Here is a 26,041-nt window from a genome sequence, read left to right as displayed (position 1 = left end):
TATTCAGCGCAGCCCCAAACATTCAAAATAGAGTCTCTATCTGGCGAGTACAACCCACCATAATGATATCGCCAAACACAAATTCATTTTATTTGCTTGCTTACTTCAAATTGCTACCTATTTTTTCATTATAAAATAGCAGGATTAAAACTTGCATAGGAACAGAGAGGATATGACACACGCTATAATAGTATTATTCAAATAATTTATTAATGTGACATTGTATTATTGTTCTCCCTAATGCGCAGGAGTGGACACTACAGGACCAATTTACAGTAGGTCACAATTTGAAGTATTGGTATGAAAATAAAAAAAAAACATTTGGAAAACTGCAGCCTTAGGTGTTGTTAGTTGCACATACAGGGGGGAGATGTACTGAGCCGCATACACACTAGACGATTTTTATGAACAATATGGACGATAACGATATTGTTCAACAATATATCGTTCAGTGTGTATGCTGTGAACGACCAACGATGCGTGCTCCCGTGGGTCGTTAACGGTGTCTTTTGTCGTCCGTACATGCAGGCCAATCTGACGATATCGGCAAGAATTGCCTGTTCAGAGATGTGGCAGAATGACTTCACTGACAGATATCTTTAACCATATCTATCAGAGTGTACACCCAATATCGTTTGTCCTGCACTACAGAAAGTTCAAGGGAAATCGGTCTCCAATATCGCTCAAACAGCACATCGTCTATTATGTATGAGCCTTTAGAGTGATAAAGTAGACTACCAACTAATCAGCTCCTAACTGTCATTTTTCAAACACAGCCTGTAATATGGCAGTTACGAGCTGATTGGCTAGTACATTATCCCTCTCCAATTTATTACTCTCCAAGGCTTAGTACATCTCCCCCACAGTGTCTTAAGATGCAAGCAACTCAATATGCATTGTAAATATGCAGCCACAGCAAGATATGCTCTGAATGTACCCCTAATAAGTAACCAGCATCACTGGAATAACAGGACACAGAGCATGGGGCACCTTTGCAAAAAGGAGCCACCAACAACAGGCGATGTTAGGCTGCATTCACTACATACTTGCCTACTTTGAAAAAGCATTTCAGGGAGATTGTGAAAGCACCACCAATGAGCGAGGCGTTAAAGTGGGCGTGTACTGCTACATCTGAGATTCGTGTCATAATACTGATTTACATATTAATGTAAATGAGCTCCAAAGCAGTTAGTAAGATCTATTTGTTGATGAAAACACACTGATACTTTTCAGAAAATGTATGTAGCCGTAGGGATCATTGTGCCTTATAACCAATGCAGAGAAATGTTACTAATGATCCGATTTGAATGTATATATCTCTCTGTTTTTTTTTTAGATATATAACATCTACATAATGGGGGTAAGGTGCAATAAGGGAGATTGCTAGACTATTCAGGGAGTCAGAGAGTTTGCTACTATTTCAGGAAGTCTCCCTGACAATCAATATGATTCACTATTAAAGGGAGCCCTGCAGTGTGAGGTCTCCCACAATGTTATATGTTAAACCAGCCCAAGTTAATTCAACACAGGATGAGATTCCCTAAGAAAATCAGGTTCACAAAGAACTTGTGATCAGCCTCCCACAAGAAGTCAAACTATCTCTATGCTATGCCAGGCTGTGCTCGTGACACAGGACAGAATACCCTGGGAAAATCAGAACAAATTGTTGTTCTATCCATGTTAAACAGGTCCAAAGCTGATTAGAAATAGGCATCTTACTGGTATTTCTTGGAATGTGGGTGGTAGTTGTCAAGGTAATTATATAGAGTCAAAAATAAATTAATTACTGCAGAGGGCCTAGAAGTCCCAGTAAGCCCTGGCTGCATGGGCATGCTACTAGATCTACAAGTGCTAGCATGTTTGTGTTGGAAGATGGGAGTGCATATCTTAATGAAGGTACTTTTAAAATTGGTGTTTGGACTTTTTTTTTTCATATTAGGTACTATTGTAGAATGGATTCAGTATGAATTACCGCCAGCCGCCCTCTAAGTGCCTATACCTAACCTCCCCTTCCCCGCCGCCTAAACCTAGGTCCCCGGGGGGGGTGCCTAACCCTAACCTACCCCTGGGGGTGCCTAACCCTAACCCCCCTTGCCCTAGCCTAAACCTAACCTCCCAGGGGGGTGCCTAACACTAAGTCCCCCCCGGGAACCCTAAACCTAACCCCCCCCCTCCCCGCGGCTGTCTGCGCCTGTCACCCGGCTTACCTCTGATCGATAAGCCGGGTGTCGGTCTCCCGACGTAGGGAAAATGACAGGCGTCGGGATTTCGACGCCTGTCATTTAACCCTTGCCGGGATTATACAGTCGGGAAGCTGGCGGTCGGGATTCCGTCTATCAGTTTCCCGACTGTTTCCCTGTAGAATATCATGTCCCAGCATGCCCTGGCAGCAAGGGCTTGCTGGCACTTGAAGCTCCACAATGTATTTAACCTAATTTTGATATTTAACCTAATTTTGATATCAAAAGATATGGTAAAAACTTACCTTTGTTATCTCTGTTTATACGAAGTCCATAGGGTCCACAGGGTTGACCTTGGGGGGTATAGCTGGATCTGGATCCAAGGACACCACGCAGTTAAAGCTTTAGCTGCTCCCAGGATGCTCTTGGGTCCATCCTCCTCTATACCCCGCCCCCGAGCCACAGGCACCTCAGTTGGTAAGCAGCCAAGGCCCGAGGAGGAGACTAAACAGAGAGAAGGAAGACTGGAACACACAAGAAAACCATACTCACAGAAAAGGGAGACGGAAAACTGGTGACCAGCCACACAGCCCTTTTGAAGCCAGGTGCGTCAGGGCAGGTGCCCTGTGGACCCTATGGACTTCGTAGAAACAGAGATAACAAAGGTAAGTTCTTACCATATCTCTTGTTTTCTACTTCAGGGTCCATAGGGTTGACCTTGGGAATGTCCCAAAGCAGTTCAACTAAGGGCGGGGACGCTCCTGTGCAGAAAGGAGAATCCTGCGCCCAAAGGATGCATCCTGAGAGGCAAAGGTGTCAAACGCATAAAACCTCAAACACGTCTGAATGGAAGACAAAGTGGCTGCCTTGCACAGCTGAACAGCGGAGGCACCACGTCTAGCAGCCCAAGAAGGACCCACAGACCGAGTGGAATGAGCCTTAACAGAGGCTGGAACAGGTAAACCTTCCTGTACATAAGCCTCCCTAATAACAGAACAAAGCCAACGGGCTAAGGTTTGTTTGTTGGCAGGCCAACGCCTCTTATGAAAACCAAAGAGTACAAACAACGAATCGGACCTTCTAACAGAAGCAGTCCGATCAACATAAATTCTGAGAGCACGGGCAACGTCCAACGAAGCCTCGCCAGCTGTAAGATCAGGGGACTGAAAAGCTGGCACCACCAGTTCCTGATTGATGAGGAACTTAGAGACAAATTTAGGCAAAAACTCAGGACGAGTGCGAAGCACTGCTCTGTCCTGGTGAAAAATTAAGAAGGTGGGACTACAGGAAAGTACCCCCAACTCGGATACCCTCCTGCCTAAGCAATTGCCAGGAGAAACACAGTCTTAAGTGTTAACCACTTGAGGTCAACCGACTCAAGAGGTTCAAAAGGAGGTCCCTGCAGGACCCGAAGAACCACCGCCAAGTCCCACGGAGCCACTGGAGGCACAAAGGGAGGCTGGATTCTAAGAACACCCTGGAAAAAGGTGTGAACGTCAGGCAGTGTAGCGATTCTACGTTGGAACCACACAGAGCCGATACATGCACCTTCAGGGAAGCAAAACGTAAGCCCAGGTCAAGACCTGACTGTAGAAATGCCAAAATCCTAGAAACCCTGAACACCTGAGGATCAAGGTTTCTGGACTCACACCACTGAAAGTAAGTGTGCCACACTCTGTGGTAAATCCGTGCAGAGGCAGGTTTACACGCCCTCAACATGGTACTGATGACAGAGCTTGAAAAGCCCCGGGACCTTAAGACGGCTGTCTCAAGAGCCACGCCGTCAAAGACAGCCCCTGAGACAGCAGGTCCCAACGCTGAGGTAGAAGGAACGGGGCATCTACGGACTAGCTCCTGAGATCGGAGTACCAAGGACATCTGGGCCACGCTGGAGCCACCAGCAGAAACGTGCCCCCGTCCTGTTTGATTTTTATTAGTACCCGAGGTAGCAGAGAGATTCGGAGGGAACAGGTCCGCTAGGTGAAATGTCCATTTCACCGACAGCGCATCCACCAGGCTTGCGCCTGCGTCCCTTGTCCTTGAGCCGTACACGGGTAACCTGCAATTGTGACGGGAGGCCATCAGGTCCAACTCCGGCAGTCTCCATTTGTCCACGAGAAGTTGAAACACCTCTGGGTGAAGCGACCATTCCCCGGGATGCACGTTATGACGGCTGAGGAAGTCTGCCTCCCAGTTTAGGACTCCCAGAATGAAGACTGCCGAGATTGCTGGAAGGTGGCACTCCGCCCAAGCCAGAATCTGAGACACCTCCGACATCGCAGCTCAACTGCGAGTTCCTTCCTGTTGATTGATGTACGCCACCGTGGTGGCGTTGTCGGATTGCACCTGAACTGCCCTTCCGTGAAGAGCGGTGCCTGACGACAGCAGAGCCATGTACACGGCCCGCAGTTCCAGCACGGTTATGGGAAGAACTGCTTCCTCCGCAGACCAACGGCACTGAAGAGACAACGAGCCGGTCACTGCCCTCCAACCTGGAGACCGGCATCTGTTGTGAGCAGAACCCAGTCCGGGATCCAAAAGGGGCGACCCTCGATGAGATGAGCTGGCTGAAGCCACCAAGCTGAGACTGGCGCACTTCCGAGGACAAGAACAGTGTTTGGGATCTGATCCGGTGAGGTAACCCGTTCCATTCCTATATAATCTGCCCCTGCAGGGGCCTGGAATGGAACTGGGCAAATTCCACCATGTCGAATGCCGACACCATGGACCCTAGGACTCTCATGGCCGAGTGTACCGACACCCTGGCACTGCTCAAGCAACTGTGTATCCGCAGTTGTAGGGAGGACACCTTTTCCGGAGTCAGGAAAATCCTTTGCTGACGAGAATCCAGAAGGGCTCCCAAATGAACCATCCGTTGTGATGGGATCAGAGATGACTTCTTCCAATTTATCAACCACCCGTGTGCCTGAAGACAAGCAATGGTCAGGTGGAGATGTCGAAGAAGTACCTCCGGGGAGCTCGCCAGCAGAAGATGATCATCCAGATACGGCAGCAGCCATATACCCTGGCCCCGAAGGTGGGCGGCCATAATTACCATCACCTTGGTGAACACCCTCAGAGCCGTGGAAAGGCCAATAGGCAACGCCCGAAACTGGTAGTGATGTTGCAGGATAGCAAACCTCAGATACCGCTGGTGTGCCGGCGCTATGGGCACGTGGAGATAGGCGTCCTGGATATCCAGGGAGAGCATGTAATCCCCGGGTTCCATCGCCAGAATGATGGAACGTAACGTTTCCATCCTGAACTTGGGAACTCTGAGGTATTTGTTCAGAGACTTCAAATTCAGGATAGGGCGATGAGAACCATTGGCCTTCTGTACCAGAAACAGTAGAATAGTACCCTGTCCCGCGCTGAGACTGCGGAACGGGAACAATGACCCCTGCTTGTAGCAAGGATTGTATAGCCACCTGAATCTGGGAAGCTTTGGTCTTGTCCAGAGAAGGACTCGTGCAAAAAAACTGGTGGGGCGGCCTGACCCGAAAAGACAGGGCGTACCCCTGAGAGACTACTTCTCGAACCCAGGCATCCGTGGTGGTATTGTGTCAACACTGGGCAAATTGGAGAAGTCGGCCTCCCACTCTGAGGTCCCCCAGAGGGAGGCCCGTCCCTTCAGGCAGCAGGTTTATCCTCCTGCTTGGAAGAAGGGCGCCGAGCACTCCAGGCTTGCTTCTTGGGTTTAGAGGCGGTCTTAGCCGCCGACTGCCTCGGGAAGGACTGACCTATTGCCTTACCCTGAACCCGAAAGGAACGAAAGGCCGAGCTCCGGACCTTGGCAGGCGTTGCTGCTGAAGAGAGGAAAGCTGACTTGGATTTAGCCAGGGTATCCGCTATTTTGTCCAAGTCTAGACCAAATAGCAATTCTCCAGTGAAAGGTAAGGCCTCCAGGCCTTTCTGTGAATCGGAGTCCGCTCTCCAGGACCTCAGCCATAAGGATCGGCGGGCAGACACTGCTGCAGCCGATACTCGGGAAGTCAGCAGACTAGCATCCAAAGAGGCTTCTCCAATGTAGGAAGCAGCGTCTCTCATCTGTCCTAACAACGCCCTCTGGACATCCGGAGCATCGTCCGGAAAGGTATCCTCTAATGCGTTGGCCCAACCCTCAATGGCCTTGGCCACCCAGGAGATGGCCATGGACGGTCGGGCCACTGCCCCTGAGAGGGAGTAAATGGACTTTAAGCAAGTCTCAACTTTTCTGTCCGTGGGATCCTTCAGCGAGGATATAGACAGTAATGGCAAAGTAGCGCTCCTTATTAAACGGGTGATGTGGGAATCCACCGCCGGTGGAGTTTCCCATTTTTTACAATGTGCCTCAGGAAAAGGGTAATTAGAAGCCAACCGCTTCTGTGGTAGGAATCTCTTACTGGGCGCCTGCCAAGCCACCGCCATATGATCCGTCAACTGTTCAGACAGGGGAAACACCGCAGAAGCCACCTTAGTTTTTTTTAAACTAGGATACTTCGACTTAGGAGCTGGTGCCTCATCCTCTATTAGGAGATGGCTCGCACCGCCCTAACCAGCGCTCGCACATTAATGGACGACTTGGTATCCACTTCCTGGACCGATGTGTCCGAGTCAGTGTCATCATGAACCTCCCCATCATCTGAGGACCCCTCGGAGTCCGATACATGAGCCGCCTGCGCCATTAGTGTGCGTTTTGACGCCCTAGAAGGCATGTCATTCTGCAACATTGACTGAAAAGCCGAAGACGCGGCCGCCAAATTTTGGACTGAGTTAGAGAGCACATCCACCCAGGGTGGAGAAGTCGCCACAGGGACCTGAAAGGGCACCACAGACTGCTGCATCACAGGGGAAGCCTGTATATACATAGGTAACCCCGCATAAGGACCAACAGACTGAGACCTGGGGGGCTACGCAACAATTGCGGGACACCCGGGGAATGGGGGGCAGCCGGCTGGGGCAACGCCCTAGTAGGTACAGCAGTCAGGACCGACAGACGGTCCGCAATAGACACCAGCACCTGAGAAAACATCGCCCATGGTGGTTCCTGCGTCATAGGAGGTTTTGATGGGCCAGGAACCACCTGGCACCGTCTACACAAGCCATCCTGTGACAAATCCTCCCTATCCACTCCTGCAGAACAGCGTCCGCAGGAGACCAACACCGGAGCCACGGAGTGCTCAATCTCCTCGTCCGACATGACAACATATATTATATAAATAAATATATCTGGCAACAGAGCCGAATCAAGCGCACTCACCAGTGTGCTGAACAACAGCCCACAATATGGTACTGTGTAGCACACAACTGTATGTGACGGACCTCACAAATACGTGATTTATATAGGTGAGGTCTGTACAAACACCCCTCCCCCACACACTTGTAGGGCTTGTAGGAGAAGTAAAGGGATAGGTATAAGCCGACAGTAAGTAGAAATAAGCACAGACAGGCAGCACTAGCAAAAGTCACATACCATGCAGAGAAGATATACTCACTGCACCTTTCCACTACAATCAACCTTCCCAAATTCAGTGTCTGGGAGGGCTATAGCGCTGTGTACACTGTCCTTGATCGGGGGAGAGGTATACAGGGGGACCGGTCCACATGCTCCCTGAGAGTATCTGCACTGCCACAGAGAAAATGGCCCCCAGAGACCTCAGGGGAGGAGTGGCCGAGTAACTGTAGCTCAGCGACGCCAGACTACGTGCTGAAAGGCGCGCTGAGCTGAGGGGAGGAGCCGCTAAACAGGGAAGGCTTCCTCCCCTGGCTAGCTATTAACCCCCGGGTTGCCGGCATCCCGCTTGCCGCAAAATAACCCTGATGGTCTAGTGGACTGATGGGGTATTCCTCCACTGTAGGGGGAGCCCGCCGCCACCGCTGGCAGCCCCTGGTCTGTCCTCTAGAACCGGGGGCAAAGGACTGCATATAAAGTAAGGATAATCGGCGGCTCGCGGCTTACCTTCTCCCCGGCGACTCCGGCAGCAGTCCAGGGAGGTGCCCAGTCCGGCTAGTACGGACTCTGGCCTCCCGCCGCGATCCCCAGTGCGATACTGGCGTTGCGGCGCCAGCGGGGAGTAAGAGCGGCAGTGTGGGCGTCTGTACAGACAGCCCTTCGCTGACACGCTGGAGAGCCCCTGTTAAACATAAAAAAAACTAACAGGCTCTCTCTTTTTTTTTTTTAAATAAAAAGCTTTTTGCAGCCCCCTGCGCAGGGTGAGCAGACTCCGGCCGGGCACCGACTCAAACTGTGGTGCCTGTGGCTCGGGGGCGGAGTATAGAGGAGGATGGACCCAAGAGCATCCTGGGAGCAGCTAAAGCTTTAACTGCGTGGTGCCCGTGGATCCAGATCCAGCTATACCCCCCCAAGGTCAACCCTGTGGACCCCCTATGGACCCTGAAGTAGAAATAGTCGATTATCATGGTACCCACCGCTTAGGAAATAACAGGACGAGCCCCAGTGCTCCTAATAACAAGACTGGTTTGCCCTGCTTAGAGTCCACATTATTTGACAGGCTCTATCTCCCTAGGGAATTTGCCTCACACCCCAGCCTGAATGGCCTGGCACTGGTTGGTACATTTGCAGCAGTGTTTTTTCCCTTGTATAGTGGTGAACAGCCTAGGCTATAGTACTGCTGCTATATATTTTATTTTAAAACAGCAGTGCGTTGGGACCCTCAAATGATACACCTTAAATACACAACCAAGTCTAACTAACACAAATCTCCATGTGGCACTCTACAATTACATATGTACTACTGTACTCTACTAGTACTAGGCTGTCCAGCCATCCACTCCAGTCACATGTGAAAGCTAAATGCAACTTAAAACCAGAGGATATTATTTTTTAATGACCGCTATTGGCCCTATGGTATTTTACAACTACATTAACCGTGAAGCTGGCATTAATGCTGTTGGACATTTCTTGGCGAAGTATTATGAAAGATACATACACACTACATATGGTGCAGGTTACCTGGATGAGGTTATTGCTGAGGCGGATAAGTCGTGGTGTCAGTGTTGGCTCCTGTAAGATATTGCTGTCGGATGACAGAGACAGATCTATTCCTGTAAGTAACTGTGTTGCCGTGGCGACCCATTCCTCCTTAGCTGTGCACAAAGACGGACTCATCATTTGCTGAATGGCCTCATTCAGGGCAACCTCTGAATACTCAAAGCACTGTTTGAACTCTGAAAGCTTCAAAAGGGAATCCTACAAAGGTGGGAAAAAAGGCATTGGGTAATTATACATAGTACGATGACAGCCATTTGTAAGTTCTACAAGAAAAAGAAAACAAGATGTTTAATTTGCACTGAAGCCCATGGATGACATGTATGTAATAAGTTACTTATAGAGCGCTTACATATAAATGAGCATAATAACTACAAAACATTATAACTAGGGTTACACCAAATGCATAAATCAACTTGAGATCTAACAAGAGTACTAAGGAATTAGTAAGATTTAGGTTTGGTCAAATGCTTACAATTTAGCTTATTTTGCTGAAATTTCAGGGTAAGTCTATAGAGTTATCACTAACAAATGTGAGCCGGTTGTTGACCATGACATTACAGTTGAGCAGTTATGGGTGGTTTTAGAGGTGTACGTGAGGTGGAAGGAAAACATCATAACTCATTTCCCAGGAATGCTACATGGTACTTGGTATACTCCTGGGAACGTCGCTTACAACAGGCAGAGTGAAAAATAAAAATGTCCATCTCAGAGTGAATGTACAGTATATTTGGTTGTTTTGTTTTTTTTAACTCAGGAAAATTATTTGTGAAAAGAAAATCCAGTATATGAACAGGAGCTTACATATCCAGTGTTTATATTACACAAATCAAAAGCACAGTATGATGTCAGCAGGCTAGCACAGATGATACCCACATAGAGCCCTCCCTTTGCAGCCACACCCAGATTGATGCATGCCATAATTTATATATAGATAAGCACATTAATTAATTGGTACAAAGAAGAAAAAGTATTGCACTGTATCCATCCATGAGACTACGCACTGGGAAGCACAATTCCCTAACCCTAAATGACTAGACACCAACTCCCTTCAATATGGACTGTAAATTACTAGACATCAGCATATGGCAAGAATATGGCTGAAGAGCCCAGATATATGTCTCCACATAACACTTAACTGGGCAGTGTCTATCTATGGGTCTGATTCGGAAATGTACACTAATGCATTAGCACAGAGCCGTAACTAGACTTTTTGGTGCCCTGTGCCAGAAAGAGCATTGGCGCCTCCCCATTTTTTAAATAGGGACATAACGCATCCAAAAAAGGGGAATGGCCACATGGGGAAGAGCCAGGGAAGAGATAGGGATGGCCAGGATATGCTGGGGATGAAATAAGAGGAAGCTACAAGTGAGAATGATAAACAGAAAATTGACAGGCCCAATCAGTGCCCCCTGCCCTGTGCTATGGCACAGGCTGCACTACCCTAGTTACAGCCCTGCATTAGCAGCTGTGATCCTGCAGCGAAAATATGCTAATGCTGTAGCCGGTTAGATGACCACCGGTGGTTTCGCAGATCCAAGCAGGTACATACAAATACACAGCCGCCGTTGCAGACCATTCGATGATCGGCCATCTGAGTAGCCCTATGGTCACGTAGAATGTCTACGTGAACAGAGACATCGGAACCACTTCTTTGGGATCACAGGTGCAGGCTATGACATGCCCCAAAAACGCCCGGGACATGCCTGAAATTTTTGCAGCCACTCTCTGTTACCTCCCCCAAATGATCCCCGACTTTCAAACAGTTCGCAAAGTAATCCTCACTGCAGGTGGCATCGCAAAGGTACCTTGGCTTGTGCACAGTGCAACCGTGTTGCATGCGCAGTCGACCAATAACACTGAGGAACAAAATAATTTTTTTTTTTCTTGCCAAGGATATAAGATCACTTGGAGAGTACTCGCAGGTCCTATTTTCACATCAGATCTTCGCTATAGCCTGAATTGGCTCCGGTTTTCAAATTAATAAAAAATTATAAAATTCTATTATTTTCTCCATTTGAAGTACCTTACTAGTCTAGGCTGCTTTACTTAACAGAATCGACTTAGTTTTGCTTTTTTAGCAACTATCCTCTTTCAGCAATAACAAGAATTTGTTTTATTTGTGATAACGTAGCTGGTAGTCACGTTTGAGACACATAACACATTCATATCTCCTCACTAACGCTGGGAGGAGACGTGGCAGTGCACTGCTGAGCCTGCTGGGACATCCTCAGACCACAGCAACGCCTCCTCCCAGCATACAGAGAGGAGCAATGGAGAGGACCGAGTGATGCAGTTAGCACACCTCCAGTTCCTTGCTCAGCCCTCTCTCTGTCCCACCACAACCAATTTCCCGCCGGTTGGGCTTGTTTTGTTCAGCACGTCTTCGGCTTTTGTTGGGAGTTAGCACTGAATGTGTGAAACAAAACTTTTTTGCTGTAAAAATTAGTTCTCGGAGACTGTGTACTAACAACCCTGATGTTTTTAGTTATATTTGTGGCAAATATCAAGTTGGAAAATAAAGACACAATATAACTGTATTCGTAAAACAAGCGTATCAGGCTTATTTTGGACGTCACATAAGCCAGCAAGAAAAGCACTGTCTTGAGCCAGATGTTACTATAACGTCTTATCGAAATAGAGAGCAAGCCATACTGCCGTTCTTTAGCCAAGATAACAATGTTCCGGAAACTCTTCAGGTAATGGGTTTACCAGAATATCGAGAAGAAGATTGGCGGCTCTTTTTGGATAATTCTAAAAGGAGCTTAAAATGCGTATTACTACACAATGGGAATACATTTACATCGATTCCTATCGGTCAGTCAACAAAACTGAAAGAACAGTATGAAAATATCAAGTTAGTCTTAGAAAATATTGGTTATTCTCAGCATTAGTGGTCTGTTTGTGTCGATTTAATAATGGTAAACTTTCTTATTGGGCAGCAAAGTGGATATACACTAAGTAACCTATGCTTATGGGATAGTCGTGCAAAACAAAAGCACTGGCAGCAAACTGTATGGCCTCCAAGAGAAGTTATAACTGTAGGAGAAGCCAACATCATCCATGAGCCCTAAATTCATAGGAAAAAAAATATGAGATATGGTGAGAACTTACCTTTGTTATCTCTATTTCTACGAAGTCCATAGGGTTCCACAGGATACCTTGGGGTACAGGTGATGACGTCAGGCATCGGGCACCATAGAGTTAAGTTTTCAGCCTCCCAGGATGCACTAGGGTCCCCCTCCTATACCCCGCCACCGAGCCAAGGCATCTCAGTTACGTACCAAGCCATAGGCCGGAGGAGGAGACAGAAGAGAGAGAAAAAAGATCTGGACACACACAAGAATCACATTCTCACCAGAGGGAGACGGAAAAACCGGTGACCAGAGTAAAGCCCATCTGCAGCACAGGTGCGACAGGGCGGGAGTCCTGTGGAACCCTATGGACTTCGTAGAAATAGAGATAACAAAGGTAAGTTCTTACCATATCTCATATTTTCTACTTCAGGGTCCATAGGGTATCCACAGGATACCCTGGTGATGTCCCAAAGCAGTATCCTTCAAGGGTGGGGACGCTCCTGTGCTGAAAGGAGAATCCGCCGCCCGAAGGAAGCATCCTGAGAGGCAAAGGTGTCAAATGCGTAATACCTCACAAAGGTATGGACCGAGGACCACGTGGCAGCCTTGCAGATCTGGACTGCAGAGGCACCACGTCGAGCTGCCCACGAAGGACCCACAGACCTAGTGGAATGAGCCCTCACAGAGGATGGAACCGGCAGGCCTTCATGAAGATAAGCTTCTGAAATGGCCATACGGATCCAACCTGCCAAAGTTTGCTTTGAAGCAGGCCAACCCTTTTTACGGAAGCCATAGAGGACAAACAAGGCGTCCGACTTTCTAAACGAAGAAGTGCGGTCAAAATAAATCCTTAAGGCCCGCACAACGTCCAAAGTGGCCTCACCCACCGACAGGTCAGGTGAGTTAAAAGCCGGCACAACGATTTTCTCGTTAATATGAAAACGGGAAACAACTTTGGGAAGAAAATCAGGACAAGTGCGCAGCACCGTCCTGTTCCCATGACAAATCAAGAAAGGGGGTCTACAAGAGAGCCATGACAGTAATTGGCCGCGTCAATAAAAAACACGGCCGACATAGCCCCTCCGCGCTACCCTCCCCCTCCGCTATAGGTACCTTACATGTAGTACACAGAAGCTGGAGAGAAAAATCACTTTCAGACATGATGGCAAGTATGTGACCCCTCTCACTGATACGCATTAGTATAGTGAGATAACCGCCCTGCAATCACCGCACCGCAAGGGTTTTAGCAGAAGAAGAGCAGGGACAGTGAAAAGGCTGACAGTAGAAAGTGAAAGTACAGGCAGCAGAAGCTAGCAGCAGTCACATACAATGCAAAGAAATCAATTCCTGCACTATCAGCGCTGATCCTCAACTACGCAGACACAGGGCCTGGTAGGACTCAGTGCTGCATACACAGACCTGTTCCAACGGAGGAGAGGTATGCTGGGGGACCCAGACCACGATGCCACCGATCAGCAGCTTCCAGCAGCGTTCACCATGCTTCCATAAAGATGGCTACCGAGGAGCAGAGAGGAGGCCGGCCTGGGGGAGGAGCGCTGCCACAGGGCCAATCGGCAGGTGCAGAGAGGGCTGTGTGCAACGGGGGAGGTGCAGGCTGTGTACAGGGAAGGCGCGCTCCCCTGGCATGCAATTAACCCCTGGGATGCCGCAGCGCTACCGCTCAGCTGCAGTCCGCTGTCCCAGGGGGGTAGTGGAAGCGCAGGTCCGAAACATGGCTCTACGCTGCAGCCAGTCCCCAGGGAGCCCCCTGCCTGGGGACTCCGGACCATGTTCCAGCGGGGACCCACCGCGGGACCCCGTTGCTTACCTGCTGTCCCCCTTAAATCCAGCCATGGTCCCAAACATCGGGGGTCACCGCTGTGACCCCAGATGCCTACCAGCATCCCCGGATCAGTACCGGCGTTCTGGTACCGGCGGGGGTGTAGGGAAGACAGCATGGACGTCAAGAATGACTGTCCATGCTGCACCTCCAGATGTGCAGCCACAGCTGCCTTGTAGAAAAACTTCAGGGGCTATCCTTAGCTCCCCTCTAAACAGGTGCATCCGACTCCGAGCCGGGCACCAACGAAAACTGAGATGCCTTGGCTCGGGGGCGGGGTATAGGAGGGGGACCCTAGTGCATCCTGGGAGGCTGAAAACTTAACTCTATGGTGCCCGATGCCTGACGTCATCACCTATACCCCAAGGTATCCTGTGGATACCCTATGGACCCTTAAGCAGAAAATCCAACTGCTGCCTCTCCATATCAAACTGGGTTTAATTAAATAATTTGTAAAAGCATTGGACAAGTCAGGCGAAGTTTCACGTATATTTGTAGAACATTTCCATCTCTTAGTATTGAAAAGTTAAAGGCAGGAATTTTTGACGGCCCACAGATACAGAAACTGGTGAAGGATCCAAATTTACCACATCTATGACTGAAACCGAATCTGAAGCATGTCTGAGTTATGTGTCTGTCATTCAAAATTTTTTAGGCAATCACAAGGCAGACAACTATCATGAATTAGTCCACAACATGCTAAAATGTTTCGAGAAAGTAGGCGCCAATATGAGTATTAAAGTAAATTTTTTGTACAGCCATTTAGATCACCTCCTGTCCAATCTAGGAGATGTAAGTGAAGAACAGGGTGAACGGTTCCACCAGGATATTCAGGTAATGGAAGAAAATTATCAGGGAAGGTGGGATCATGACATAATGGTCGATTACTGTTGGAGTCTGCAGAGGGACTGTCCGCAAAAAGAATACAAAAGAAAATCCTATAAAAAACGGCTCTCATGGCTTCCTAACACTTGTGTATGTAATTATCCTGTGTCTTTTTAGAACATTTTACTAATCAAATTTAAATCAGAATAAAAAAATATATATTTTTAACATTGTATAATTTAATTTTTCATAAATATCAAAGGACATGCATATCTCAAAAACTAGAGCCAATTGAAAAATAAGCATGGTATATTAATTGGTCAGGAGCACAACATTAATCGAAATCGACTCTTAAATCCCTGGCAACAGATTGACTGTTTCCCAGTGTAATCGTTCCAACTACGTAAATATCAGAATAGCTTACATCTCTGAATCAGGCCCTATGTATGAACCTAATGGAGCTGTGCTGTTGTTAACATTTTTGTTATAGACTGTCTTGAAAAGGGTCCATTTTAGGACCAAAACGTCAATATATTTTTAGACTTCTTTATAAATAAAATGTGATTTTACTACACAAGACGACTGGCGAAACATATACAGTATATAGTGTCAAGTGCCGGTTGATGCCTGCTCATTTCTTTTTCCAGTTCCTGCACCTCTGCTTCTTAGAGGGCTTTGTGTTGGGGCGATGGTCAGAAACACCTTCTGCCTAGTTGCTATGTAGCTGTATGACAGGAGGAGAGCAGAGCCGGGTGAGAGTAAATTTACCATATTCCATTTTGACTGGATTTACTGGTGAAGGTGATCAGGTGGTATTAAGCAGCAGCTGATTTGCAAGCGCAACATTACATCTTTATTTATATAGTCAGGGTGTGCCGCACTATTTAGACCAAGGGGGGTATCCAATTAGCCACGATCGGCGAAAAACAGGGATTTTTTGCCAATTATCTCTGTTTTTCACAATGTATTTTTCCTCTCATCCTTATTTTGGATGAAATAATAGGATATTTCTCCCGAAAACACATAGGATTGGAGCTATGAGCTTTCGCCATGTCAGCAGTGAAAAAACTGCACTTTTCGTGGATTATTTTTCAGAACACATCAGGTCCCAAAAAAATGCACAATAAGTGCCAGCTTCGGGCAGCACTTCGGGCTAATTGGATAGCCCTGCGACGATCCTTTAGCAGCGCTACTTTAGCACTGCTAATTGGATACCACCGCAAGACTGGAAGAACCCATTAGATCTGCTCTAGCCCAATTACCACTCTGCCATAGAGGGATTTACTTGCATTACAATTTCTTGCGTGACAAGTTGGACTATTTGTTCTCATGACAGGGCTGCCCCAGTGGCTACAATATTTTCCAGATCCTAATTATTTGCTTACAGTCTTATCTGAATCTTGTAGTCTCATATCCGCTAGCTCATAGGGGGAAAAATGTACTGAGCCTTGAAGAGAGAGAGTGGATGGAGATAAAGTGTCAACCAATCAGCTCCTAACTGTCATTTTTCAAACACAGCCTGTAAAATGAAATTAGCTCATTGGTTGGAACATTATCTCTCTCCACTTTATCTCTTTCCGTGGCTTAGTACATCTATCCCAAAAAGGAGTTATTCCTAAATATATTTTACAGAATATCAAGGGCATTTTAAGAGAGGAGGGTGCCCGTGTGCAGACTCAGTACAGGCCCCCTTCTCTCTCTTGTGGTCTGCCGCTATTTTCCCAGTGAAACTCAGTAATTGGCCTAAATTAGTGCGATTTAGCACTCCATTATGGACACACTCTCATGGATATACTTACTAAAGATTTTGATTTCTGTTACTCGATCAGTACAAAACCAGGAACCGGAAGTGATGTCATAAAGAACTCTAATTGACGCTAGTTTGTCCCTATTAAGGGGATTTATAAACTAGACACCCCAAAGGAGCGCTTTATCCCTTGAGAAGGCTGATACCCAGACGAAACACGTTGGAGGCTCCTCTTACCTTTCATGAACTTACTATTATTTTACCAGATAAGCCTTTTATTCTTATTCTAATACATTTGATGTTTTATGTAATTTATGTATGTTTTTTAAAGCATCATGTTCAGTACCTGATTACTGAATGCGAACCCTCCTCATATGCTTAAACTTTGTCTTAAATAAATTGTCTTTTTAAACATAAATTATTTTATGATCCATTGTTCACATAATTCCTATTTATATTTATATGTGACATTATTGCTGCATATTAAATACTGGAGGTTGACAATTGTTTCTTGTTTTGCACTATGCACCTTATGGTATGAATTTAATATTAATATCATATTTTTTAGTACACAGTACACTGAAGTTATCTTAGGTTTTTTTCAGCGCATTATTGCACATTTTGACGAACAGCACTTTGAATTAAAATTTTTAATACATCACACTGTATTTATATACACATCAGTTATACTAGCACATTGGGCGCTCTAACACAGTTCCAATTATATATATATATATATATATATATATATACATATACACACACACACACACACACACACACACACACACATACATATATATCCCCCCTAAGGATAGTGAATTATTATAATTATTACTTCTAGTAGTAATACATTTTTATAATTATATTGAGGGGGAATTCAATTAGACCAGATAATATTTTGGGCAAATAAAGCAGGATTTTAAGGCTTGAATTGCCTTCAGGCAATTCAATTAGATTCCATTTTATTCGGCCAAAAAATGTTCTGTTTTCTGCAGAATACACATGGGATCCGTGATAAGATGTGTTAACGCCGATGCCTTTTGGAAAACATAGTTATTTGGGGAGTTTTTTCCAGAGCCAGCTGAGCTCCTGAAAAGAAATACCCAATAAGCAGCTTTCAGCAGCCCAGGGCATGCTACTGGGTGCTGGGCTGCAGTGGGACCAGGGAGACTGCTGCCGCTGAGCAGGAGCAGCAGCAGTTTCCTCTCCTCTGCCAGTGCTGAGGTAGGATGGAGCGACCACACTGATCACATGCCTCCTGGATTTGCCCCTGGCTGAGGGGCTCACAGTGCCCCCCTCCTCAGCACCGTGGCAAAGTTTCTTTCTTCTAAGGGGGGGTATGGTGCCGGCACTTCCCACGATTAGGCCACATTCCCCGGTAAGTGCCGGCTTTAGCCCGAGGGACCAATTAGCCGGCGGTAAAAACAAGAGATATGGTAAGAACTTACCTTTGTTATCTCTGTTTCTACGAAGTCCATAGGGTCCACAGGGTTGACCTTGGGGTATAGGTTGGGAACCAAATCCGGGCACCACGCAGTTAAAGCTTTTAGCTCCCAGGATGCACTTGGGTCCACTCTCCCTATAACCCCACCCCCAGCCAGTGGCACCTCAGTTTGTAAGTAGCCAAAGGCCGGAGGAGGAGAGAAAAAGAGAGAAAACTGGAACACTCGATAACCATACTCACAGAAATGGGAGACGGAAAACCGATGACCAGTCACACAGCCCATTTGAAGCCAGGTGCGTCAGGGCGGGCGCCCTGTGGACCCTATGGACTTCGTAGAAACAGAGATAACAAAGGTAAGTTCTTACCATATCTCTTGTTTTTTACTTCAGGGTCCACAGGGTTGACCTTGGGGATGTCCCAAAGCAGTTCAACCAAGGGAGGGGACGCTCCTGTGCTGAGAGGAGAATCCGCCGCCAAAAAGGAAGCATCCTGAGAGGCAAAGGAAAACAATGCCTAGAACCTTAAAAAGGTGTGGATAGAAGACCACGTGGCCACCTAGCAAGGCAAACCAGCCAAGGCGCCACAGCGAGCCACCCACGAGGGTTACATGGCCCGAGAAAACACAAGCAGCAACAACAGAAAGGCCTACCCATGGGTAGGCCCCTGAAGAAGACATACGAGGCCATCCAGCCAACATATGGCCATAGGCCGGCCATCCTTTCCTGTTAAAACCAGAAATCTCAGACCACCAATAAGGAGTCCGATTTCCGTCAAGAACTTGAATGGATCACATAAATCCACAGAGGCCGGACCACAGTCAATGAGGCCACACCAGCCGAGAGGACTGGGGACTGAATGGCCGCACCATAAGTTCCAGAATAATATGGAACCTGAAAATCACTAAGAAGAAACACAGGGTGAGAGCAACTCACACCCTGACAAGATGCCCTCCAGAAGAGGGAGCCACATGAGAACGCTCCCAATTCCGACACGCACCTGGTTGATATAAACTCCCTGATAGAAAGAGAGAAAGCCAAAGCAATAGACCATGTAATGGCTATCACAACCAGCGGTTCCATTAACTTTCCCCGGAGTTAACGAAGAACCACTACTAACTCCCAAGGAGTCTCTAGGGAGGACAAATGGAGGCATAATCCAAAAACACTCCAAAGGATGAACTGGATATCAGAGGGCGCAATTCCATATCCTAATCATACTGACAGTGTAGAGATCTGCCCTGTCAGGAAGGCCAGGCCGAGGGTGAAACCCAAGCCAGCCGGAAGGAATGCCAGAATATCTGGAAATCCTGGACACCAGAGGATCGTATTGATAGGTATAATACCATAAGAATTATGGCTGCCACAGTTTGTGGTAGGTCCCAGCAAAAGCTGATCCATGTGCTCTAATCATTCCAACGATGACAAAGCCAGGGAAGCCGTAAGACCACTGTAGGGACGTAGTCAAAGACAAACGACCCAGGTCCAAGGCAAACCGCAGGACCCTGAGACAACAGGTCTGGGCAGTGAAGCATCAGGAATGGAGTATCGATGGAGAGACTCCGAAAAACCAAGTACCCCTGACATCTGGGGCAATCAGGAGCCACCAGCAGGAAAGCATCTCTGTCTCGATTGAAACACTTCCCTCGAGGAAGAATGGAGACTGGAGAACACAGCTACGCAAATTGGAAGAACCACTTCACCGACAAAGAGTCACTAAAGGTTGCTTCAGAATCCCCAGCGTTGGAACGTAACACCATAGTGTGATAGAGTCAGAAGGCCATGAGTGTCACCTCAGGAGGGCCCCCCCACCCCTGCTCACCAGGAGATGAAACCTCTCTTGGGGAAGAGACTAGTCCCCGGGATGCACATCGTGACGGCTGAGGACTCCCGCTTCCCAATGGAGAGCACCTGAAATGAACACTGTCGAGATGGTCGGGAGGAGACCCTCAGACAATGTCCGAATGTATGACATACCTGACATTGCCACCCAACGAACAGTATTGCTAAAAAGGAAGCCACTGTTCTGACCCTGTCGGACTGAACTTTTTCAGGTTCACCGGGAAACAAGGGCTATGCCAGAGTGAAGGCCCAAGACAGGCTAAAGTTCCAACAAGTTAATTGACAGGGTGGAATCGACAGACATCCAATTGCACTGAAATTGATGCGAACCAGATACTGTCCTTAGCAAAGAATACCCTGGACGAGATGGTCATAGTCACCCGAAAAGGGACCGACTTGCCTCCGGGGAGAGCAGCATTGTTTGAACAGTGATCAGACAGAAAAAACTTGTTCCATCTGGAGATAAGCCAGTTATGGAAAGGCCTGGAATGGAACTAAGCCCATTCCACCCTTCCAAAGGCAGACACTGAATAGTGAACCATGCATCCCAGAGTGCAAAGACATATGTCGACTGCGCAGACATCCATGTACTCCTAATGGAAGAGTGGAGATGCCGTCTTACGCCAGAAGAATTCTCAGCTTCTGAGAATCCAGCAGGGCTCCTAGGTGAAGAATACCCAGAGAGGGATGCAGGGAGGACTTTTTCCCCATTGATTAAACGTCTGCACCCTGAAGAAGCCACAGTCAACCTGACCCGGCTGTAAAGTACCCCGGCAATCCTGCTAAGAGCAGGAGGCCATCCAGGTACAGGAGCATTGGGATATACTGAACAGAAGAACTGTCAGAAAATCCAAAACGCTGGTAAACCCCTGTGGGGCTGAGAGCAGTCCCAACAGGCAGAGCCCGAAAACTCGAAAGTGCTGTGATACAGCAAACCTCAGTCCATGCTGAGGTAAGGTCTCTGTAAGTACCCGTAGGCACGCGTCCTGTATATCCAGTGATACCATAAAGTCCCCAGGTTCCACACATAGTATGATGGAGCATAGGGATTGCCTCCTGAGCCCAGGTAGCTTTAGGAACTGGTTCAGGGAAATGAGACAGAGAATAGGCCAAAGAGGACCATTCAGCCACCGCACCAGAAAGAAAGCAGAACAACCAGTCCCTCGCTGAGAAAGTGGGGATGGCCCAATTAGCTCCGCTTACCGCAACAACTGTATAGCTTTCTGGATTTGTAAGGCCCTGTTCCGAATAAGGGCCTGAGTACCATCACATGGAAATAGGCCGCCTGAGCAAAGAGAGTGCGTACCCTCCTACCCACGTAGCCGCGGCAACTAGACACTAGTACCGGGCAAACTGAGAAAATCGCCATCTCCCAGTGGTAGGCCTGTCTCGTCAGGCTGACGATATATCCGTAGGTTCAGAAGCAGGATCGGCTGGCAGTCCAGGCCTGCTCGGAACTGGATATGTCGGCCCTTGTAAAGGCCGACAGTCTATGAAGAAACAGACCTTTAGGCTGACCCAGAGGAGAAAAAGACTTAATAGTCTGAGGCCCTATAGTGAGCATAGCTGACGGCGGAAAATTTGTACTGCCACTGTCAAGGTCAGGACCCAACAAGATATACCCTATAGATGGTATCTGCACCTCTGCATTCCCAGAGCGCAGCCATAGGGTATTACGGAGGATACCATCGCAGCCGGAACTCTGAAAGTTAGGAGCTGGTATCCAATATAGGCATGTCCACCTATGACAACTGCATATATTACGTGAGCGACCAAATACATTTGAACCCCAGACGTGTTGGAGGGGAAAAAACATTACAAATGCATCAGCTCAGTATGCAATAGTATTAACCAACCATGCTATAGCCATGGTAGGATGGGTAACAACCCCTGAAAGCGAGTATACTGATTTCAGGCAGAGTTACCACCTACGGATCAGAAGAATCAGACCACGCAGGAATGGGATGCGTAGTAACGTCTGTAATCCGACGAATAACACGCCCATCCACCCCAGGAGGGGCTCATGATCACCCTCAGGGAATTTGGGACAGGAGACCAAACACTGTTGTAATACCTCATATCTGGCAACAGCCAGAGTCCCGCCATGCGATCCACCCGCTAGTCAGCAACAGGGACCCAGAAGGCATGTAATACGGAGGGTGTATGATACAGGTGCAGGTCAACATTCACTCTAACCAGAATGGACCTGCTACCAGCCCTAAAACAGGGATAATAATACTTGAGATAGGCTTCCCCCCGTGTAAGAGGGAAAGAGCCCAAAACAGTATCCAGTTCACGGTAGAGCCAAGTGGGAAGTAACCACAGGGCGTCAACCACGCCAATTTGCGTTTCATAGAAAAACGACATCCACCCAGGGTGGCTGTTGTGGTAATCCCTGCAAGGGGCATGACAGACTATTGTGGCACCAGGGGGAATTCATATACTCGAAAAACCCCTGTAGGGAGCGGTAGTCTGTGTCACAGGGGAAGAGTGCAAGAAACTGCGAGATACCCTGAGATGGAAAAGGGCAGTATGGTGAAGTAACCCAAAGTGAGGTACAACAATGGGGCCCGCCCGGCGATCCGCAATTAAGAGGATCCCGAGAAAACAAACCGCCCAAGGGGGTCGTGAAAGGGGCCGGCACCCGATGACGCCACATACAGAACCCTTTAAGAGTTAAATCCTCCGCACTAACACCTGCAGCACATGGCTTGCAGGATAGTAAAAATGGGTGCAGTATAACGCTCTATCTCCTGGTCAGACATATCTGACCAAGCCTTGTGATCAAGCAGCGCTATACTGGTCCTGACTGATACTAAAAAGTAGCTGCAGGGACCCATTTTCAGCGTATGCAACACACAGTTCCACTCAAAATATGGCAACGTGCAGCACGCAACAGTATGTGACAAACCTCACAAATATTAACAAGTATATAAATGTGAGGTCTCAGAACCACCCCAAGTACAGCTGTATTAGGGCAGATAAGGAAAGGGATAGATATACACTGACAGGTGTAGAGAATAAAGTACAGTCAGCACTAGCATAAGTCACATACAATGCAGATATACACATATATACATAAACATGTCATATAATATACTGCACTATTACACTGCATGCAACTTACCCAGATTCAGTGTCTGGGAAGGCTACAGCGCTGTGTACACTGACCTGATGGTGAGGTACGCAGGGGGACTGGACTCACTGCCATCTCCAGAGATTTCTGCTGCACCACAGAGAAAATGGCCGCTGGAGACCTCAGAAGAAGCGTGGTCCGCGGAGGAAGCAGCTCAGCGACGCCAGACTATAGATACTGAAAGGCGCGCTGAGCTGAGGGGAGGAGCCGCTGTAACAGGGAAGGCTGTCTCCCCTGGCCGGCTATTAACCCCCGGGACGCCGGCTCCCTGCACCGAACACTAAGTCCCTGGTGGTCTAGTGGACACACGGGGTATGGGGGGCCCGCCGCCACTGCCGGCGCCTCCGGTCTGTTCCCAGAGACCGGAGGCACAGGACTGCATTTCAAATGCGCGGATCACCGCAAGCGGTGACCCGCGCCTTACCTGCTCCCCGTGGATCCGGCAGCAGTCCTGGGCGCCCGCAGAGTCCGGCTAGTACAGACTCTGGGGTCCCGCTGAGATCCCCAGATCTGTACTGGCGTCTCAGCGCCAGCGGGGTGACGGAGCGGCAGCTTAGACGTCCTATGGACAGTCTGACGCTGCCGCTCTGAAGATTCCAAAGGAAAAATAAAAAACTCTGTCCTTTAGAAAAAAATAAAGCTTAGGGGCTGCTAATCAGCTCCCCACTGCACTAAACGGTGACCCGATTCCGGCCGGGCACCAACTTAAACTGAGGTGCCTCTGGCTGGGGGTGGGGTTATAGGGAGAGTGGACCCAAGTGCATCCTGGGAGCTAAAAGCTTTAACTGCGTGGTGCCCGGATTTGGTTCCCAACCTATACCCCAAGGTCAACCCTGTGGACCCCCTATGGACCCTGAAGTAGAAACACTGCGGCTAATTAAACACCCCCCAAAGCCTCCTCGCTTCTCATGTAAAGCAGACAAAATTAAAAAGCCCTATTTGAACTAAGCATAGTGATAACGTCTCCCTTTTTTTATTTTCTTTTCAAGGTTCATTTACTTAGCCACTTTGTATTTTCAATGGAACATGGGCAAGGTGCAGAACTGGAAATTTGTTGCACATATTTGATTATTTTGAACTAAAAGTCCTTGGCCGGTTCCTGGGAAGATATGAGGTTTTGGATACTTTACTGATCTTTCATTGTTGTACTCGTCTTTGTCATCTTTTAACATGAGGCAGTCAGGCAGTAAAATTGTTTACCAGCCTGTAGCTATTGATTTTTTTTTTGGATCTGTTTAGGAGAAACATATTAGCCTGTAGGTGAGCCAGGGCACCATGGAGGTGAAGTGACCTCAAAATGCCATAGTTGGGCCAGAAGCTACTCTATGCCCATACCCATCAGTTCAATGTTGTATTACAAACTGCGGGAGGGATGCGGTGAAGTGTTTGAGGATGAAAGTTATAAGTTTCATATGAAATATACATAGTGGATGAAAAGCAGTGTTTGAGGATGTATTAAACCAGGCTGGGGAGAAGGTCAGTGTCATCTGTGATTTTTTGCGTAGTTATAGAAGTTCAGAGGGCTTGAGACACAGTGCAATGTTGTTGTGTTTGGGCATAGCGGGACGTGTAGATGTTTTAGTGCAGGGAGTGTTGCGAGATATGTGGGGTTTATTAGAAAGTGTATGGATATAAATGTAGATAGCAGGTACATGGTTATTAATATTTTGTGTGGATTTTTAGCTTGATATACATGATTTTGGAAATATTCAATATTTTGGCAATTCTTCCAATGTATGGAATGTTCCCCGATATTATATCAAATACCTCCTAAATGTGGATATCATTTGAGTCACTATATAACTAATTTATAATAATTCAATTACTTTATGCAATAATTCATATGACTTATGTCATGTGTCTTATGAATTAATGTGAAAATTAGAGATGCGCAAAGACCCCTGTGTTTTGGTTTCTGTTCTAAATCATCGTTGTGTTTTGGTAAATCCACCCTCAAGTGTTTTGGCTCTGTTTTGGATTTCTTTAAAAATTGATCAAAACAGCTAAAATCATGTAACTTGGACCCGATTTTGTTCCTATAGTATTATTAAAATCAATAAAATGCATTTCCAGTCATTTTTGGCTACCTCACAGTACTTGAAATCACAAGGGAGGGATTTAAATGCAATCCAAAACACACAAGATATGATGTCCCAAAGCAGTTGTTCAAGGGTGGGGACGTTCCTGAGCTGAGAGGAGAACCCGGCGCCCAAAGGAAGTATCCCGAGAGGCAAATGTATCAAAGGCATATGATCTAAGAAAGGTGTGGACAGAAGACCACATGGCTGCATTGCATAGTTGTTCGGCAGACGCGCCACTGCGAGCTGCCCACGAGGGACTCACCGAGTGAGTAGAATGAGCAGATACTGTAGCCAGCACAGGAAGGCCAGTCTGTGAGATCGTCGTGCAAAGCCATCCGGCCAGTGTCTGTTTGTTAGCTGGCCATCCCTTCTTGTGGAATCCATATAGGACAAAGAGGGAGTCCAATTTCCTGATGAAACTAGTACGGTCCACGTGGATCTGCAGAGCATGGACAACATCCAAAGGGACTTCACCTGCCGAGAGTTCTGGTGATTGAAAGGCCGGAACCACGATTTCCTCATTAAGGTGGAAACAAGAGACCACCTTGGAAAGGAAGCCAGGGCGCATTCGAAGAACACCCTGTCCGGATGAAATATCAGAAATGGGGAGCGACAGGAGCGCCCCTAAATCACATACTCTAAGGGTAGATGCTATAGCCAGAAGAGTCTTTGCAGTTAGCCATTTGACGTCTACTGAAGCCAAGGCTTCAAATGGAAGTTCCTGAAGTGCGTGGAGAACCACTGACAAATCCCACAGAGCCACAGGAGGGACAAAGGGAGGTTGTATACGGAGATTACTCTGAAGGAAGGTGTGAACATCCGGCAGAGGAGCAATTCTGCACTAGACCCAAATGGACAGAGACCAGACGTGCACTTTCAGAG

General features: G+C 47.5%; 1 protein-coding gene across 5 annotated transcripts in view; it reads right to left on the bottom strand.

Moving 5' to 3' along the window:
* CABIN1 (calcineurin binding protein 1) overlaps nt 1-26,041 on the bottom strand; it is a 242,372-nt gene that overhangs the window by 164,997 nt on the left and 51,334 nt on the right. For all 5 annotated transcript variants that reach the window (XM_088477855.1, XM_088477854.1, XM_088477857.1 and 2 more), the window contains one exon: nt 9,133-9,369. In XM_088477855.1, the coding sequence (XP_088333981.1) occupies nt 9,133-9,369 (237 nt within the window). The remainder of the gene's footprint in view (nt 1-9,132; nt 9,370-26,041) is intronic.

The sequence above is a fragment of the Taudactylus pleione genome, unplaced genomic scaffold (assembly GCF_031769625.1).
Source record: "Taudactylus pleione unplaced genomic scaffold, aTauple2 ptg000205l, whole genome shotgun sequence".
Classification (NCBI taxonomy): Eukaryota; Metazoa; Chordata; class Amphibia; order Anura; family Myobatrachidae; genus Taudactylus; species Taudactylus pleione.
Note: the sequence above shows the minus strand (reverse complement) of the source record. Positions and strands in the feature narration are given on the sequence as shown.